General features: G+C 50.1%; 1 protein-coding gene across 10 annotated transcripts in view; it reads right to left on the reverse strand.

Moving 5' to 3' along the window:
- Window positions 1–213: 213 nt before the first annotated feature.
- OSBP2 (oxysterol binding protein 2) overlaps window positions 214–16,351 on the reverse strand; it is a 57,692-nt gene continuing 41,554 nt past the window's right edge. For 9 of the 10 annotated variants that reach the window (XM_087880417.1, XM_087880422.1, XM_087880419.1 and 6 more), the window contains 11 exons: window positions 13,757–13,949; window positions 13,077–13,200; window positions 11,451–11,517; window positions 10,854–11,018; window positions 6,343–6,588; window positions 5,307–5,427; window positions 4,700–4,803; window positions 3,592–3,687; window positions 2,728–2,915; window positions 2,307–2,527; window positions 1,021–1,467 (listed from right to left, as the gene is read on the reverse strand). In XM_087880417.1, coding sequence (XP_087736543.1) covers window positions 1,325–1,467; window positions 2,307–2,527; window positions 2,728–2,915; window positions 3,592–3,687; window positions 4,700–4,803; window positions 5,307–5,427; window positions 6,343–6,588; window positions 10,854–11,018; window positions 11,451–11,517; window positions 13,077–13,200; window positions 13,757–13,949 — 1,668 coding nt within the window. In that variant the 3' untranslated portion in view covers window positions 1,021–1,324. Of the gene's footprint in view, window positions 255–1,020; window positions 1,468–2,306; window positions 2,528–2,727; window positions 2,916–3,591; window positions 3,688–4,699; window positions 4,804–5,306; window positions 5,428–6,342; window positions 6,589–10,853; window positions 11,019–11,450; window positions 11,518–13,076; window positions 13,201–13,756; window positions 13,950–16,351 lie in introns of those variants that run through there. The other variant, XR_015730287.1, reaches the window with a different exon arrangement.

Raw genomic sequence — 16,351 nt, forward strand, 5'->3', positions numbered from 1 at the left:
TGGGGAATCCTAAGCGATTGGATCCTTGCCTGCGCTCCCTGGGCTGAGATCTCTGAAGCAAATAAGAGGAAAATGCCGTCGGAAGGAAGGCTTGAGGGAAGCCAGGTTCTGCTATGGCTGCCTTCCCTGTTTTCTCCAAATGTTGAAAAACAAGAGGAAAAATAAAACCTTTCAAATCCTTCCTTGAAACACAGCCAGCCTGGGAACGTAAACAATATTTCTCCACCGTGGGTTTAATACGTCTCCTTCCGAGTCTGCAAAGGTAAGTAAAACAGTGAGAGAAAGGGGAATCCGCTGTGCCACATGATTTAGATTAGCTAGAAAGCAGAAAATCCGACGATTCTAGCTAATATCAATCGCGCGTCACAGCTGATCGTCGTCCACCTGATCATCGGAAATACCGGTTTGCCCGAACCGGTAGCATTTTTTTTTACTACCGGTTTGCTTGAACCGGTCCGAACCGGTAGCATTTTACCCCTGATACATTTCCAGGGTGGTGGCTTCAAAGGAAGCTCAACTGTGGATAAAGCCAGGGTTTGAATCCCTCCCTACCTGGAGAAGGACAGACTTCAAAAGGGATAAGCTGTTTCCAAAGACCCAGAGAAATACAACTGGTTCCCTCCTCTCCCCACCCACCCACCCGGCTTCCGGCATTTCATCGCCCCCAGAGAATTTTGAGGGTCCCTCCCTCCCCCAAGACGGTATATGGAGCTGCCTGCAACTTGGGGGAGGATGGAGATTATCTGCAGGTTAAAAGTATTTTCCACATTTCCCATGTGGAAATGAGAAATCAGAGGGGAGGGGGGGGGAGAGAAATAAGTCCTGAAACGCTCGCCGTTTCCAATACAAGAGGCGCATCTTTGGAACTTAGCGAAACCGAGGCCTCAAAAGGGAAGTTGGCTGGCCACCCCAGACAGCATTTATTTTTTTAAAAATTTTTTAAAGGAGAAAAAACAACAACCCTGGCTAACGAGAAAAAAAAAACCCCTCAATCCTAATTGGTAAGCTTAAAAAAGTCACTTAAAAAAATCATACGCCATTTTATTAGTGCATAAAAATAGCTTTTTTTCTTTCTTTCTTTCTTTTTTTTTTGGAATCCCTGTTTGGTTTTGCCTCGTCTTACTCTTTTTTTTTGTTTTGTTTTTGTTTGTGTTTTTCTTTGCTTTTGTGTGTTTGTTTTTTTCAATTCGGGATTTATTTGAATCTCTGCGCGATTCTCCGACAGGCGGCTGGGGAGGGGGACGCAGGGGGGGGAGTTACCCCAAGGGGCGCTTCGTCCCGCGGCTGACTGCGGAGGCTTCGCCCGGCACCCAACGAGCCCCGCTCAGAAGATGCTGGGACACTGGCTCCAGTCCTGCTTCTCCTTGCTCTCCCAGTAGCCGCCCTTGTACACGCACATCAGCTCCCCCGTCACCGGATCGACCTTCCTCTCAAACCACAGCGGGATGTAGCCTCTGTAGTCCTTGCCTGCAAAGGAAGCAGGGGGGCACAGCCCCACAGGTTTCGGTCAAGGGTGCACTTCAAAAATTCTAGCAAGGGATTCTCTACCCGGTTGCGGGGTGGGCGTGGCCTAGTCAGCCTCCTGCACAAAGGCCCTCTCCGGGCTCCGGAGCCTTTTCTTGAGCCTCCGGGAGGGCAAAAATGGCCTCTCCAGGCTCCAGAGGCTGAAAATGGGCCTGTTTCCGGCCTTCCTGAACTTCCGGTAGGCCTGTTTTTCACCCTCCCCGAGCCTCTGTGCGTGCCCGGCACTTAATTGCATCCAAAACGGGCCGCGTGGGGACTCTTGGGAGGGGAGGGGTGGGCGGGGCCAGCCAGAAGTGGGATTTGGAGGTTTTCCGAACTGCACAGAATCTTAGAATTTTACCCGAACCCCCAGCAGACATGCACCCACACGTGTGCGCGCTGCTCGCACAGAACCGTCTCCTCTCCCACCAGCCCGCAGAGCCCAAAAGCTTGAGGAACGCGGCTCTGTTTTTCAATATGATGCCACAACAGTCGTAAAGGGTGAAAAACGATCCTAACTAAGCCACATTTCTCAGTGCCGTTGCAACTTTGAACAGTCACTGAATGGACTGTGGTTAAGTCGAGGACTACCTGGGTAAAGCGATACCCTGAGCCTGCAACCCCCTCCTCCCCAGCCTCGTATTCCCTCGTGCGAAGACATTCCCCCTGTAGATCTTGGAATTCAACTCCCACCTGCCCCAGCCAGCGTGGCTCTAACGAGGGACGGATGGGATATGTCATCCGCAAACATCCCAGGGGTGCCTCCTTGTAACCTGCTGATCTCAAGGGCGGCTTTCCGGTACCTTCTGCCAGCGCTCCAGCTGCTTCGACTTCCCGGTGCCGGCGTACGGCCCGTTGCTTTTCTTCCAGCCGCTGTTTCTCCATGTTGGCTTCGTCCCATTTGCCGTTCTCCATTAGCCTCTGGTCGGGCCTCAGGCGGCTGTCCGTGGGAGCGACACCGTCTTCCGGCTCGTTGAGGGTCAGCGCCAGTTTGGAGAAGAAGTACATGTTTTCGGCGTTCTCTCTGGAGAAGGAAGAGCCAGGAGAGGCCTTAGCGAGAGGGGTGGGTGGCACCAGCAGGCGCTCCCCTGCGTCGCGGTTTAAGCGGCGGATGAAAAAGCCCCTTTGGGACACCTTAGCAATCCGAGCCTTTTCTGCAGCCCCACAAAGCCCGACCCCACAACTGGTCAACCCTTAAGCCCCAAGCCTGTTGGGAGGACTCACGGGAGGGGGTATTTCTTCCACAGGACCTTGGGGGACAAGGTCTGGTAGACCGTTTTCGGAAGCTTGCCTTCCGAAATGGAGTTTCCCTGGCTGGCTTCTATGATCTTAGAACACTCCATCTTCTCGTCCCATGTGCCGGACATGACGTATCGCTCGTTGCCATCGGCGTCCATCACCACCCCTGTCACCTGGGAAAGAAGACCAGAAAAAGGAGGATTTGTGGGGGGGGCCTGTCAGAGTGCGGAGGGAATGGGGATTTTGCAGTATCCTTCCCCTCGAGTGGGGATGGAATGGAGATTTTACAGTATCCTTCCCCAGGAGTGGGGTAGGAATGGGGATTTTGCAGTATCCTTCCCCAGGAGTGCGGAGGGAATGGGGATTTTGCAGTATCCTTCCCCAGGAGTGCAGAGGGAATGGGGATTTTGCAGTATCCTTCCCCTGGAGTGAGGAGGGAATGGGGATTTTGCAGTATCCTTCCCCTGGAGTGCGGAGGGAATGGGGATTTTGCAGTATCCTTCCCCAGGAGTGCGGAGGGAATGGGGATTTTGCAGTATCCTTCCCCTGGAGTGCGGAGGGAACGGAGATTTTATAGTTTTCTTCCCCCGCCATGCCCACCAAGTCACACCCACCAAGCCACGCCCAAAGAACCAGTAGTAAAAAAAATTTGGATTTCACCACTGGGCTTCGCTTGTTTGCACAGCCCGGTTTCTGACATGCCATGGGCCAGTGCCAGTCCATGGACCAGGAATTGGTGACCCCTGGCTTAACCGACCCATAGAAAGGCCAATCCAAGAGAAACGTTACAAGGCGTTTCGTTCTAGGTGCATTTTCAAGCAAACTTGACTTTGTGCATCCGAAGGTTACCTTCCGGGGAATGTCTCTGGAGAAGTAACTGTAGGGGGTGAATTTCAGCTGGCATTTGTCTTTTGATTTGTGGTTGAGGATTTCTATGTCACCGGACTGGACAAAAAAAAAAGAGAAAAAAAAAGAAGAGAGAGAATTTGCTCAAAGGGTTAATTATCCATATTGACAGAAAACAGAATCAAGAAAAACGGTTTTCTTTCTTTCTTTCTTTCTTTCTTTCTTTCTTTCTTTCTTTCTTTCTTTCTTTCTTTCTTTTTTTTAATTCAAATTATTTTTTTTAAAAAAAGATTAAAATACAACACAACACGATCTGGAACAAGCTCCCCCCGGAGATACGGAGGATCCCGGATCTTCGCACCTTCTGTCGCGCGCTTAAAACATTTTTATTTCATCAAGCTGGCCTGGCCTAAATCTTCTCCTCTTTTAAATTTAAATTTTAAACATAAATTTTAATCAGTTTAATTATGGGGTATTTTAAAATTTAGCCTAAATTATCTAATTCGTTTTAATTTATTTTAAATTTTGTATTTCTGTGTTTTATCTTCTGGCTGTTCACCGCCCTGAGTCCTTCGGGAGAAGGGCGGTATAGAAATTTAATAAAATAAATAAATAAACACTTCCAAAAATTTTTAAAAAGCAAATGAACCCACATTTGTGTCTCTATTCGGCGAGTGATTGGAGCAACCCTGCAGGATGTGGCCCATCAGAAGTGGGTTTCACTTATTTTTACCACTGGTTCGCCGCGCGCGTGCTCGCTTCAGGCGCCATCCGCACATGCGCCGGGCCTTCCACACACACGGCCCGGCCTCGAAAACGTGCTTAAATAGAACGGCACAGAGCCTGGGGTAGTGCGATACGGTAGGGCCGATTGCGCGAAGCCCTACCCACCCGCGCGGACGTCACGACGTCCCATTTTTGCGATGATTTTCAGCCTCTGCCCATGTGCAGAAGGCTTTGTGTATGTGTGGATGACGGCGTGCGCGGGCAAAGCAAGCGCACATTTGCGAACCGGTAGGGAAGACAAGTGAATTTCACCCCTGGCCGCTACAGATTTGCCCGAACCGGTCTAACCCAGCTGAATACCACCAATGTGGCTCATCCTCCTTACCTGGTCAATCCAGAGTTTCCCCACAATAATATTGTGAACCGTGGATGTGACTTTTTGCCAGATGTAGTGATTGCCGCTGGAGTGGAATTCGAGATGGATGGTGCCTGCACGGAAAGGGGAGAAAAATTTTAACTTTACTGTTAAAATATAAATTTTTATACAGAGAGAAAGGAGTTATCTCTGGTAAATCTTAACGGACTTTTGCGGATTCGGATTGCATGATGAGCCTTCATGATTAGCTAACGGATAAAAGATGTGATATGGGCTGAAGCATTTTTATTTTTTTCTGTTTTTCTTAGTTTTTTTATCAGTGTGAAAAACGATCGTAAATCCAATTTTTCAGGAGACCGTTTACTCACGATCATCTTCTTTTAACGACCCCATAATCCCTTGCGGGGTGGAGTCTTGGGCAACTGAATGGAGCTGAGTGTTTACTGGCTGGATGCCCTTCTTGTCGCCAGTACCGAGTTTTGTTCAGCAGAGATATTCTCATTGTGCCCAGAGAGAGAGAAATATTTGCCTCTACCTAGGATCGAACTCACAGCCTCCTGATTGTGAGGCGAGAGCGCTGCCTCTAGGCCATCACCGCACCACTCCGTTTACTCACCCAGTGGCATGATGGAAAGGTATTTGCCACGGAACTTGCTGGCAATGGTGATCTCCTGCCACAGCGTCCAGCCTCGCCGGGAGTAGACGTGATGAGCAGCTGCTGGGGGGTGATGGCTCACCTGGAGGAGAAGGAACACACCTTGACGGCATCCGCTGCCTAAAACTGCAGGTTTTTCTTGAAGCAAGATTCTCGAAGTTCTCTTTAGCAAGATTTATTGAGATGACTGGGAGGGGAAGATTAACAAGAATCCCAGTATGGGTAGTCCTCGGTTTACGACTCTAATGGAGCCCCAAATTTCGGTTGTTAAGTGAGAGAAGGTCGCAAAAGGGGATCAAATGGGGGTGAACATACCCCTATTCCTCCTGCTATTTTCTCCAAAAAAATAACCCTGTGAGGTAGTTTGGGCCAAAGTCACTCAGCTGGCTTTCATGCCTAAGGCGGGACTAGAACTCACCGTCTCCTGGTGATTGGCCCAAAGTCACCCAGTTAGCTTTCATGCCTAAGGCGGGACTAGAACTCACCGTCTCCTGGTGATTGGCCCAAAGTCACCCAGTTAGCTTTCATGGCTTAGACAAGACTAGAACTCACGGTCTCCTGATGATTGGCCCAAAGTCACCCAGTTAGCTTTCATGCCTAAGGCGGGACTAGAAGTCACCGTCTCCTGGTAATTGGCCCAAACTCACCCAAGTATTTTTTCATGCCTCGGGTGGGACTAGAACTCACTGTCTCCTGGGGATTGGCCTAAAAATTACCTAGCCTCTGCCTCCCCTTCCCCACCTTTTCCGTTTCATGCGGACTCCCTCTTCCTCCCCTTCTCTCCTCCAGAGAGCTGCTCTACCATGCTGGTGGATTTAACATCCTTGGATTAACCCCCTTTCCCGCCTCCCCAGCATCTTCTGGGGGGGGGCATGAACAGATGGGTGCTGAAGAATGCAAGAGTCCACCCCACCTGAGCCAAGGAGCCTGAACCCCAAACCCTACACACCTGGCCTTCTTTCCCCCACCCCACCCCCACGCCGGTCCTTGGGCTCACCTGCTCGCAGAGCGAGCGGAAGCCGAGCTCTTCCAGGCGGTCCAGTTCGAAGGTCTCGCCCAGGAGTGGGTTGAAGGGCTTGGCGGTCCGTTGGACTGTGGTCGAGTAGGAAGACACCGAAAAGGCGGCCACGAAGCACATCTGCTCGATGGCGTTCTCGCACTTGACCGCTCTGTCCAGCAACTCGTGGTACTCCATGTCCTCCGTCAGCCTCTGCAGCATCGAGAGGGGTTCGTTGAAATTGATCTGCAGGGAAGAGGGGAGCAGGGAAGGAGGGTTAGAGGGGGGGGGTTGGTCCAGCCCTGGGAAGGAAGAGCGGGGGGCTTCACAGGCCCTTCTTCCCCCCACCCCACCCCACAACACACACACCCTCCCAGTTCCTATTCCAAAATGACCCTTGGGAGCACCGAGAGGAATCCCAATGCCCAGAGTGGCCATTGTTTCTATCCTGCACCAGGCCACGCCTGCACCATTGGTGGTGCAGTGGTCAGAGTGCAGTACTGCAGGCGGTTTCTGCTGCCTGCCGGCTGCCTGCAATTTTGCAGTTCGATTCTCGCCAGCCTCAAGGTTGACTCAGCCTTCCATCCTTCCAAAGTGAGTAAAATGAGGACCCAGATGGTTGGGGGCAATGTGCTGACTTTGTAAACCGCTTAGAGAGGGCTGTAAAGCCACTGTGAAGCGGTATATAAGTCTAAGCGCTATTGCTGTTGCTATCCGAGCTCCCCCATCTGATGGTTGCCCAGTCCTTCCTTATGTGGAAGCAGCAGAGGAGAGCCCTCTACCTCTGGGAGTGGGGTGGGCGTCTCCCCTTCAAATGGCTGATACAGGTAGCCCTCGGCTTACGACAGTTTCACTTAGCGACTTCACTTCGCTTTACAACGGCACTGGAAAAAAACGTGGACTCAGGACCGTTTTCCACCCTTGGGAAAGTTGCAGCACCACGTGATATAGAATGGAATGGAATGGAATGGAATGGAATGGAGTAGAATAGAGTAGAGTAGAGTAGAGTAGAGTAGAGTAGAATAGAATAGAATTCAGAATGGAATGGAATGGAATGGAATTGGAATTGGAATTGGAATAGAATGGAATGGAATGGAATGGAATGGAATGGAATAGAATGGAATAGAATAGAATAGAATAGAATAGAATAGAATTGGAAGGGACCTTAGAGGTCTTCTAGTCCACCCCCTGCTTAGGCAGGAAACCCTACACCACTTCAGACAAATGGTGATCCAAACTCTTCTTAAAAACTTCCAGTGATGGAGCATTCACAACTTCTGGAGGCAAGGAGTTCCACTGATCCATTGTTCTCTCTGTCAGGAAATTCCTCCTTGGTTCTAGGTTGCTTCTCTCCTTGATTAGTTTCCACCCATTGCTTCTTGTCCTGCCTTCAGGGACTTTGGGGAATAGCTTGACTCCCTCTTCTTTGGCGCAGCCCCTGAGCTATTGGAAGACTGCTATCATGTCTCCCCTAGTCCTTCTCTTCATCAAACTAGACATATCCAGTTCCTGCAACCGTTCTTCATATGTTTTAGCCTCCAGTCCCCTAATCCTCTTCGTTGCTCTTCGCTGCACTCTTTCTAAGATTCGGAGGTTTGACAACTGACTAGCATTTACAACCGTTGCAGTATCCCCGGGAGTGGGTGGGTGGGAGGTGTCACGTGATCCCCTTTTGCGACCCTTCTGATGAGACAAGTCAAGGGGGTGGGGTGGGGGGTGGGGGCGAAAGCCAGATTCACTTAACAACCGTCGTGGCTCATTGAACAATGGCAGTGACCCATTTAACAAACGCACCAAGGAAGGTCGTAAAATCGGAGGAGGCTCGCTTAACCCATTTCTCATCAATTTTGTGAGCTTGCTTTGTTGTCGTACGTGGAGCGCTGTCCCGTACTGCACAGGATCAAAGAGCCACAGGCGGCGGATGAAAAAAAACGAGCCACTGGTCACAGCTGGATTATTCTGACCCGCAAGGTCATCGAGGGACAGAGGAAGCGCAAGCTCTGGAAATAAATACACTTGCACAAAAGGGACGTGCTCATGTGTGTGTGTGCCGACCGCTGACGCTTTGTCGTCTGCACAAAAAGTCCCCGGCGCAGCAGAAAGATTTAATGTCCCGTCAAAGGGCTATTACAGTTTCCAATACTTCCCAGCGTGGCTCCCTTAATCGGGAGGCTTCCACGAGCGTTAACGTTGGCAGATTTAAAACGTTTTGCTTTGGCAGCTGCCCTGCTGATGTTTTTTTACTGGGCTGCCAAGCAGCGATATTGGATAGGGGGGATTATTTATGGAACGCAATATCGAAACGCTTGAAAAAAAAACCCCAACAACTTTTTTTAGAGAGTCGTTTTGCTGGGGAATTGAATGGAAATGACTTTTCGTTGTTTTGAAAGGAAAGTGCCTGCGTTTCTGTTACGCAATTGGTGAGTTTCACCCATCCTAAACCTCATTGAAGGGACGTGGTGGCTCAGCGGCTAAGACGCTGAGCTTGTCGATCGAAAGGTCGGCAGTTCAGCGGTTCGAATCCCCTATGTCGCGTTCATGGGGTGAGCTCCCGTGACTTGTCCCAGCTTCTGCCAACCTAGCCGTTTGAAAGCCCGTAAAAAAAATGCAAGTAGAAAAAATAGGGATCCCCTTTGGTGGGAAGGGAACAGCGTTCCATGTGCCTTTGGCGTTGAGTCATGCCGGCCACATGACCACAGAGACGTCTTCGGACAGCGCTGGCTCTTCGGCTTTGAAACGGTGATGAGCACCGCCCCCTAGAGTCGGGAACGACTAGCACATATGTGCGAGGGGACCTTTTACCTTTAAACCTCATTGAAAGGGAAAATCGAAAGTAATTTTGCAATTTCGTTCCATCCTCCTTGAAATCAAAACTGACTTTTGAGGCGTCCGTGAAATTCTCTTAGGAACGGTACAGATGTTGTCTCTGCCTTCTTCCCAACTATTCCACCCGCCCCTCCACTATTGTTTGAAGGCGGTGCTGACATTTCTGGGCCAAGCCGTTTTTTGTGAAAGCTCCTCCTCCCCTCTATAGTTCCAGCTAGTCTCCAACCCTCAACCGTTACGCTGGCTGAGGAATTCTGGGGATTGAAGTCCGCAACTTTTCAGACTTGTGGACCTCAACTTCCAGAATTCCTCATCCAGTATAGATTGTTGAAGACAAGCTGGAACAAGGAGGAGACGGGAAGCTCTCACGAAACAGCTTGGCCCAGAAATGTCGGCCTTCAAACGAGCATCCAAGCTTCTGAACACGCGACCTTCGAAGGCAAAATCAGAACCTCTTTAAAATTTCTGGGCATTGAAGTCTTAAAACTGAAGTCTTAAAGCAGGATCGGTGACCCCTGCTTTAACTCGACGAATCTCTCACGAACCCTCAATTTCTACTTCTTTTGGCCTGTTGCCCTTTGGCTCAACGGCTGAGTGGGCTTTGCTCCACCCGTGTTTAGGGGTGGGATTTGACCGGTTCGGACCGGTTCGAAGCTAAATCACGCGGCACAGCTGATTTCTCCCCCCCCGCTGTTCTACTTACCTTTCCAAGCCTCCTTTTGGCGTGTACTGTGCATGTGTGCTCAGCACGCATTTGATGCGTGCATGCGTGGCCAGCGAACCAGTAGCAAACTGGTTCAGATTTCACCACTGCTTCTCAGCCAATTCTGCCGTGCCTCAGCTGTGTTACTCCCCAGCAGTAACACGGAAGGTAAGTTTTCGTAACACTGGGCATGTGCATGCAGCGTGCGATCACCGAACCGGTTGTTAAACTGGCAGGATCCCACCACTTCCCGTGTTGCCTCTCTTGTACATTCACCACCTCACCAGGGCTGGGCTTCAGGTGGAGACCGGCCAGATGTGTTGTGGCCCGTACGCAGCCTGTGCAGCTAGTAGCTGATTCCAACAGTGAAGAGGCTGGTGTGGTGCTGCGCCAGCAGCCTGTGCAGCTGGCACTCGAGTCGGACAGTGAGGAGGCTGGAGAAGATGTGGTGCCAGAGACGGGAATTCAGCCAGGGCCTTCAGAACCTCCAGAAGCTCCCATAATGAAGAGGACGAAGAGGAGGAGCCTCTTCTCGATGCACGGGCGTGCAGAGCTGCTAAAAGGCAGGAGTGGTTCCTCAGGAGGAGGTCTCCTCGAGAGTAAGGCTTGGGGCTAATTGGCCACTCCCTTAGCCTATTTAAGGAGGAACGCCGACTGAAGCAATTTGCAGGGAACAACTTCGTTCACATACCTTCGTGTCTTGTCTTGCTTATCTTATCAGCTTCCTGCAAATTGCTTCTGGGCATTCTGCCAACCATAGTAAGCTTTCAGTTATTATTCTTTGAATTCTTGGCTGTTAATGCAATTAATTAACAGCCGTTGTTGTAAAAGACTGGTTTATTTAGTAAACTAAGGTTTGAACGGACTTTGTGCGTGCTGCATTCTTTGGGGTCCGTAGCTGGGGCAGAACAAGATGCTGAAGCTTAAAGCCCACAGAAGAAGCTCCCCACATACACGAAAGCGGGTGGAAGGAAGCACTTACCGGCATGGGGATCTTGGAGAGTTCTTTACCGATGCAATTTTTCATGATGCTCCAGAGATTAAGGCTGTAGTTGGGCTTGTCTGGGATCTGAGTACGCCTCTCCTTGTGGGTGACCCCATACTTGCTTGAAGAACCAAGGCCAGAGTGAGTGGAGGCCTCGAACGCCTGAAAGGGATCGAACCCAAGGTCACGGACAATTCAGAGTGGGATTTCCAACTCTCCCAACCCACCCTCGCCTGCTTGTAAGCATAGCCCTGGCACAGGCTCATCAGAACAGAGGAAGTGTAGGGATTTCGATCGACAAGATCAGCGTCTTGGCCCCTGAGCCAGCCAAGCCCAAATCCTGCAGCCGTTCTTCGTATGTTTTAATCTCCAGGCCTTGGGTCCTCTTAGTTGCTCTTCTCTGAACTTTTTCCAAAGTCTTAACCTCTTTTTTTGTAGTACGGTGACCAAACTAAAATCGATTGCGGGTATTCCGGTTTTACTAGGGTTTTATACAGCGACACGAATACGTCACGTAGATCTTGATTCCAAGCCTCTGTTTATAACAACCCGGGATTGTGTTAGCTATTTTGGCTGCCGGTCGGTGATACTCACGCTATCGCCCAAGTTCCAATCCTCCGAACAGCCCTCGTTGGCCACGCTAATTTTGCTGCTGGTGTGCCTGTGGGGAACGCAAAAATGACAGTGGCAATGCCAAAAGCTATGGGGCATGGTCTCCTAATGCGCTGGCCACCATGGCCAGGCTGCCCCAGCAGGGCCCGTCAAGCGGGGGCCCACTGAGAAGATCACAAACAGAGGTGGGATTCCGATATGCAAATGCGCCACCTGACATTCTGACCCGGTCAGTTTCTCCAAGCTCTGGATCTAGGCAACCAAAGGGCACGTGGGCAACTTTCCCTGCAGTGCAGGAGGATTGAGAACCAGGTGGGGTCAGGGAAAGGGGGAGAACCAGAGGGCTGCAAGAAGGAAGAGTTAGAAAGAATAGGACTTTGGAAGAATCAGGGGTTCCGGAAGTGGGTAGTGATTCCTTTTTTTAAAAAAAATGCTAGCTGGGGAATTCTGGGAGTTGAAGTCCTCCCATCTCAAACCTGCCAAGGGTAAGAAACCCTGGGTCAGCCCATAGACTAGGGGTATCAAACTCAAGGCCCATGTACCGCATCCAGCCCAGGGGTGAAATTCAGCAGGTTCTGACAGGTTCTGTAGAACCGGTAGCGGAAATTTTGATTAGTTCGGAGAACCGGTAAATACCATCTCTGGCTGGCCCCAGAGTGGGGAGGGAATGGGGATTTTACAGTATCCTTCCCCCAGGAGTGGGGAGGGAATGGGGATTTTGCAGTATCTTTCCCCCCAGGAGTGGGGAAGGAATGGGGATTTTGCAGTATCTTTCCCCCAGGAGTGGGGAGGGAATTTATTATTATTAATTTTATTTCTATACCGCCCTTCTCCTGAAGGACTCAGGGCGGTGTACAGCCTGATTAAAAGCGCAAAGACAAACAAAATTTAAAAATTATTAAAAATTATTAAATAATTGGCTCAATTATAAAACCCCCAAATTTAAAATCCCATATTTAAAACCAATTACAATCTTTACATTGATAGCCCGGCCTGGCGGAACAACAAGGTTTTGAGGGCACAGCGAAATACACGGAGAACTGAAATGGGGGTTTTGCAGTATCTTTTGCAGTATTGGGAATGGGGATTTTGCAGTATCTTTCCCCCATTTGAACATGCAAGAAGGGACAGGAAAGGAGGAAGAGGAAGAGGAAAGGCAAAAGAAAAAGAAGGGAAGGTGGGAAAGATGGGAAGGAAGGAAGGAATTTACAATATCAGCATCTTGCCCCCAACAATCCGGGTCCTCATTTTTATCAACCTCAGAAGGATGGAAGTCAACCCTGAGCTGGTTAGGATTTAACTCCTGACAGTGGGCAGAGTCAGCCTGCCGTACTGCATTCTAACCATTGGGCCACCATGACAGGAAGGAAGAGAAGGGAAGGAAAGGGAAGGAAGGAAGGGATTATGATGACAGTGAGGGAGGGTCTCAGGGAAGTTGTGTGGTAGCATTTGGTCACCATAGGTGCCCCCAACACGAGTGATGTCAAGCTGGCCGCGCCCACCATGGCCACGCCTACCCCCGGCCCTCCGAGGTCAAACACAACCCGGATGCAGCCCTCAATGAAATCGAGTTTGACACCACTGCCCTAGACAATGGCTCCAACCTACCGGTGATGTTTTGAAGGCTCTGCAGCTACTGTGATGACAGCGTGAGCGTCTTCCATAGCATCAAAGTATTCCGTCTCCTCATCTTCATCACTCGGTTCTCCTTTTCCACTCTGCACGCTTCCTCCTGCATGAGACGGATAACCCGGATCAGATCTTGGCGCATTTGTGCGCTCGAGACACCCGACAGAAGGAGGGAGAAAGGTTGGGTGGCTGTCCATGGGGAAGTCAATTTCACTGAACGACCCTGTGACTACCTTAACAACGGCCGGGATCCACTTAACAACTGTGGCAAGAGAGGTTGTAAAACGGGGCAAAACTCCCTTAACAAATGCCTCACTTAGCAACCAAAATTTTGGGCTCAATTGTGGTCGTAAGGCGAGAACTGCCGGGTTTTTTGTCAAAAATACCCCATGGCGAAAAATGGGTTTGCTTGATCGCGCACGGCCAGATCGTCGAATTGTGTCGGTGACATGATCGAAAACTTCACAGCTTATGACCGTAACGTTCAAGGCTCTGTTATGGACATAAGTCGAGGATTACCTATTATTGGGACATCACGAGACATTGAAGCGGTCTGGGGGCTTCCTTCACCTCTCGTCCCACGGCTTTGTTGCAGGCTCTCTTTTTTCCTGCTCCAGAAGGTCCCTTCTTGCCCAGGTCAAGATGGAAAGGCGACTCACCTTGGGACGCGTGAGCAGCGGGGTTCACGGAGAGGCTGGGCGCCCCCCGACAAGCCCGTTCTAAGTTGTTGTGCTGCTTGGCCAGCTGTTCGATGGTCTCCTCCAGGCGGATGCGTTGCTCACATTCATGCTGGAGGGCTCGTTGCCATTTTCTGCTGTGGGCCTCTGCAAGATCCAGAAAGTCCCGGCAGGCCTGAGGGAGGAAGGGAGGAAAAGGGATCAGATAATGGCGGAGATCTCCCTGTTGTGAGAGCTTCATCACTTGAGGCTTTCAAGAAGAGACTGGACTGCCATTTGTCAGAAATGATGTAGGGTTTCCTGCTTGGGCAGGGGGTTGGACTAGATGACCTACAAGGTCCCTTCCAGCTCTATTCTGATTGATTGCTTCAACCTGGAAATAAGGAGGAATTTTCTGAGACACTGAGAGCAGTCAACCCATGGAACAAAAGTTGCCTTCGGAAGTTGTGAGATCTTCATCACTTGAGACTTTCAAGAAGAATTTGGACTGCCATTTGTCAGAAATGGAATAGGGCAGTGATGGCTAACCTTTTTGCTGTTGTGTGCCAAAAGTGGGGGTCGCGCGCATGCATGCATGCCCACACTCATAATTCAATGCTCCACCCCCATCGCGCATGCGCACGCAACCCCCTCCACTCCCTCCACTTTTGCCACATGATGGCACAGTGAGCCCGGTAGGCCTGTTTTTCGCAAGACTCCAGAGGCTTTCTTGGAGCCTGGGGAGGGCGAAAACAGCCTTCTCCCCACCCCCCGGGGCTCTCTGAAGGCCAGAAGCAGCCTTCTTCCCGACTTCCGGTGGGCCTGGAAGGACCGAAAATCAGGTGGCCGGTGCGCACATGTACGCTGGAGCTGAACTAGGCCAATGCTCGTGCGCCATAGGTTCGCCATCAGGGTTGTTGGGTCTCCTGCTGAGCGGGGGAGTTGGACTAGATGACCTACAAGGTCCCTTCCAATTCTGTTAATCTGTTACAATGAAGGTTTCTATGGAACAAGCAGCCTCAGAACACGGATGACTTGGTTTCTTTGAGTCAACCGTGCCTGTGGCAACTCGGGAAAACGTTGGGATGTTATGTGCGTGTGTCAATTCCAGCCAAAAAAAAAAAAAGAGAGAGAAGATTATCGAAGGAATTATGGAAAATCCTCCTACGCGAGTTATCAATTAACAGACTTTTTAATCTTCTTGTCATTCAAGAGTTAACGCAGACTGCAAGGAAGGAAAAGGGGGGAAAAAAAACCACATAGCAATCATCCAGCTATAGCGGAATGTGATTAAAATAAAAGGAAAGACACTAATTAGCAAGCTGCAAATTAAGCTGCCAAAGAGAGAGAGTCCCTTGCAAGCCTACAAGTGGAGAACAGAAACAGCAGTGTGTTTGGTGACGGGAGCTGCCCCCACCGAGAGGGAAGCAACTGCGTTGGTGCGGCCCGGCAATCTGATTTATTTAGGAAACAAATCCACCATGCAGTCCATTTCTGGTACAATAGCAGTAGCATTTAGACTTATATACCGCTCCACAATGCTTTATAACTCTTTCTCAGCAGTTTACACATGTTGGCACCTTGCCCCCAGCAATCCGGGTCCTCATTTTACCGACCTTGGAAGGACAGAAGGTTGAGTCAACCTAGAGCTAGTCGAGATCGAACTGCTGGCAGTTGGCAGAATTAGCCTGCCTTACTGCATGGCAGGGAAGGGAAGGAAAGGAAAGAAGGGGAGGGGAGGGGAGGAGAGGAGAGGAGAGGAGAAAAGGAGAGGAGAGGAGAGGAGAGGAGAGGGGAGGAAAGAGAAGAGAAGGGAAGGGAAGGGAAGGAAAGGGAGAGAAAAGGGAGAGAGAGAAAGAAGGGAGGGAGGGAAGTAAGCAAGCAAGCAAGCAATAACACTTAGACTTATATACTGCCTGGCCATGTCATAAATCGCATTCTCCAATTAACCACTCTGGCTGGCTGCGAAACCCAACACTCTCCTACTGATTGCGGTAAGAAAGCATCTGTGGAATGTAGCTTCAGTTAGGGAAATCAATCAGCTCCATCAGTTCTTCCCTCCCTCCTGCTCATGGCAATTTGAAAGCTTTGCAAGTTGACATTAACAACTGCGGTGATTTGCTTATCAAAGTTCGTAAAATGGGGCAAAGCTCAATTGACGAATGTCTCACTTGGCGACAGAAATTTTGGGCTCAGTTACAGCCGTAAGTCGAGGACTATCTGTGAAAATAATAAAGGATGCCGCACAACATCAAGGCAGAGGGAGCCCCATTCATTTTTACACACACACAGACAGACAAATTCAGCACACACCAGCCACGGTGGCTGAAATCAACGGCATAATTTCCTGCTATTTTGAGTCCCCTCCCTCTTCCCCCCGAGTCCTATTAAACCATAAAACCAATCGTAGCTTTCGGAGGTCTCTGGGGCAATACCCCAGGCCTCTGGGAGCAAAAGCAATCTCACGTTGCACACATTGATGTTGGGTCAGATGGTTGCGGAGTTGCTTGGAGACATTTCCTGACTTTCACTTTCCATAATTCTTTTTTTTTTTTTAACATTAGGGATTCTAGAAATACCGTCTAGAAATTATGGTTT

This window comes from Pantherophis guttatus, chromosome 17 (assembly GCF_059756535.1).
Source record: "Pantherophis guttatus breed Tessera chromosome 17, ASM5975653v1, whole genome shotgun sequence".
NCBI classification, from domain to species: Eukaryota; Metazoa; Chordata; class Lepidosauria; order Squamata; family Colubridae; genus Pantherophis; species Pantherophis guttatus.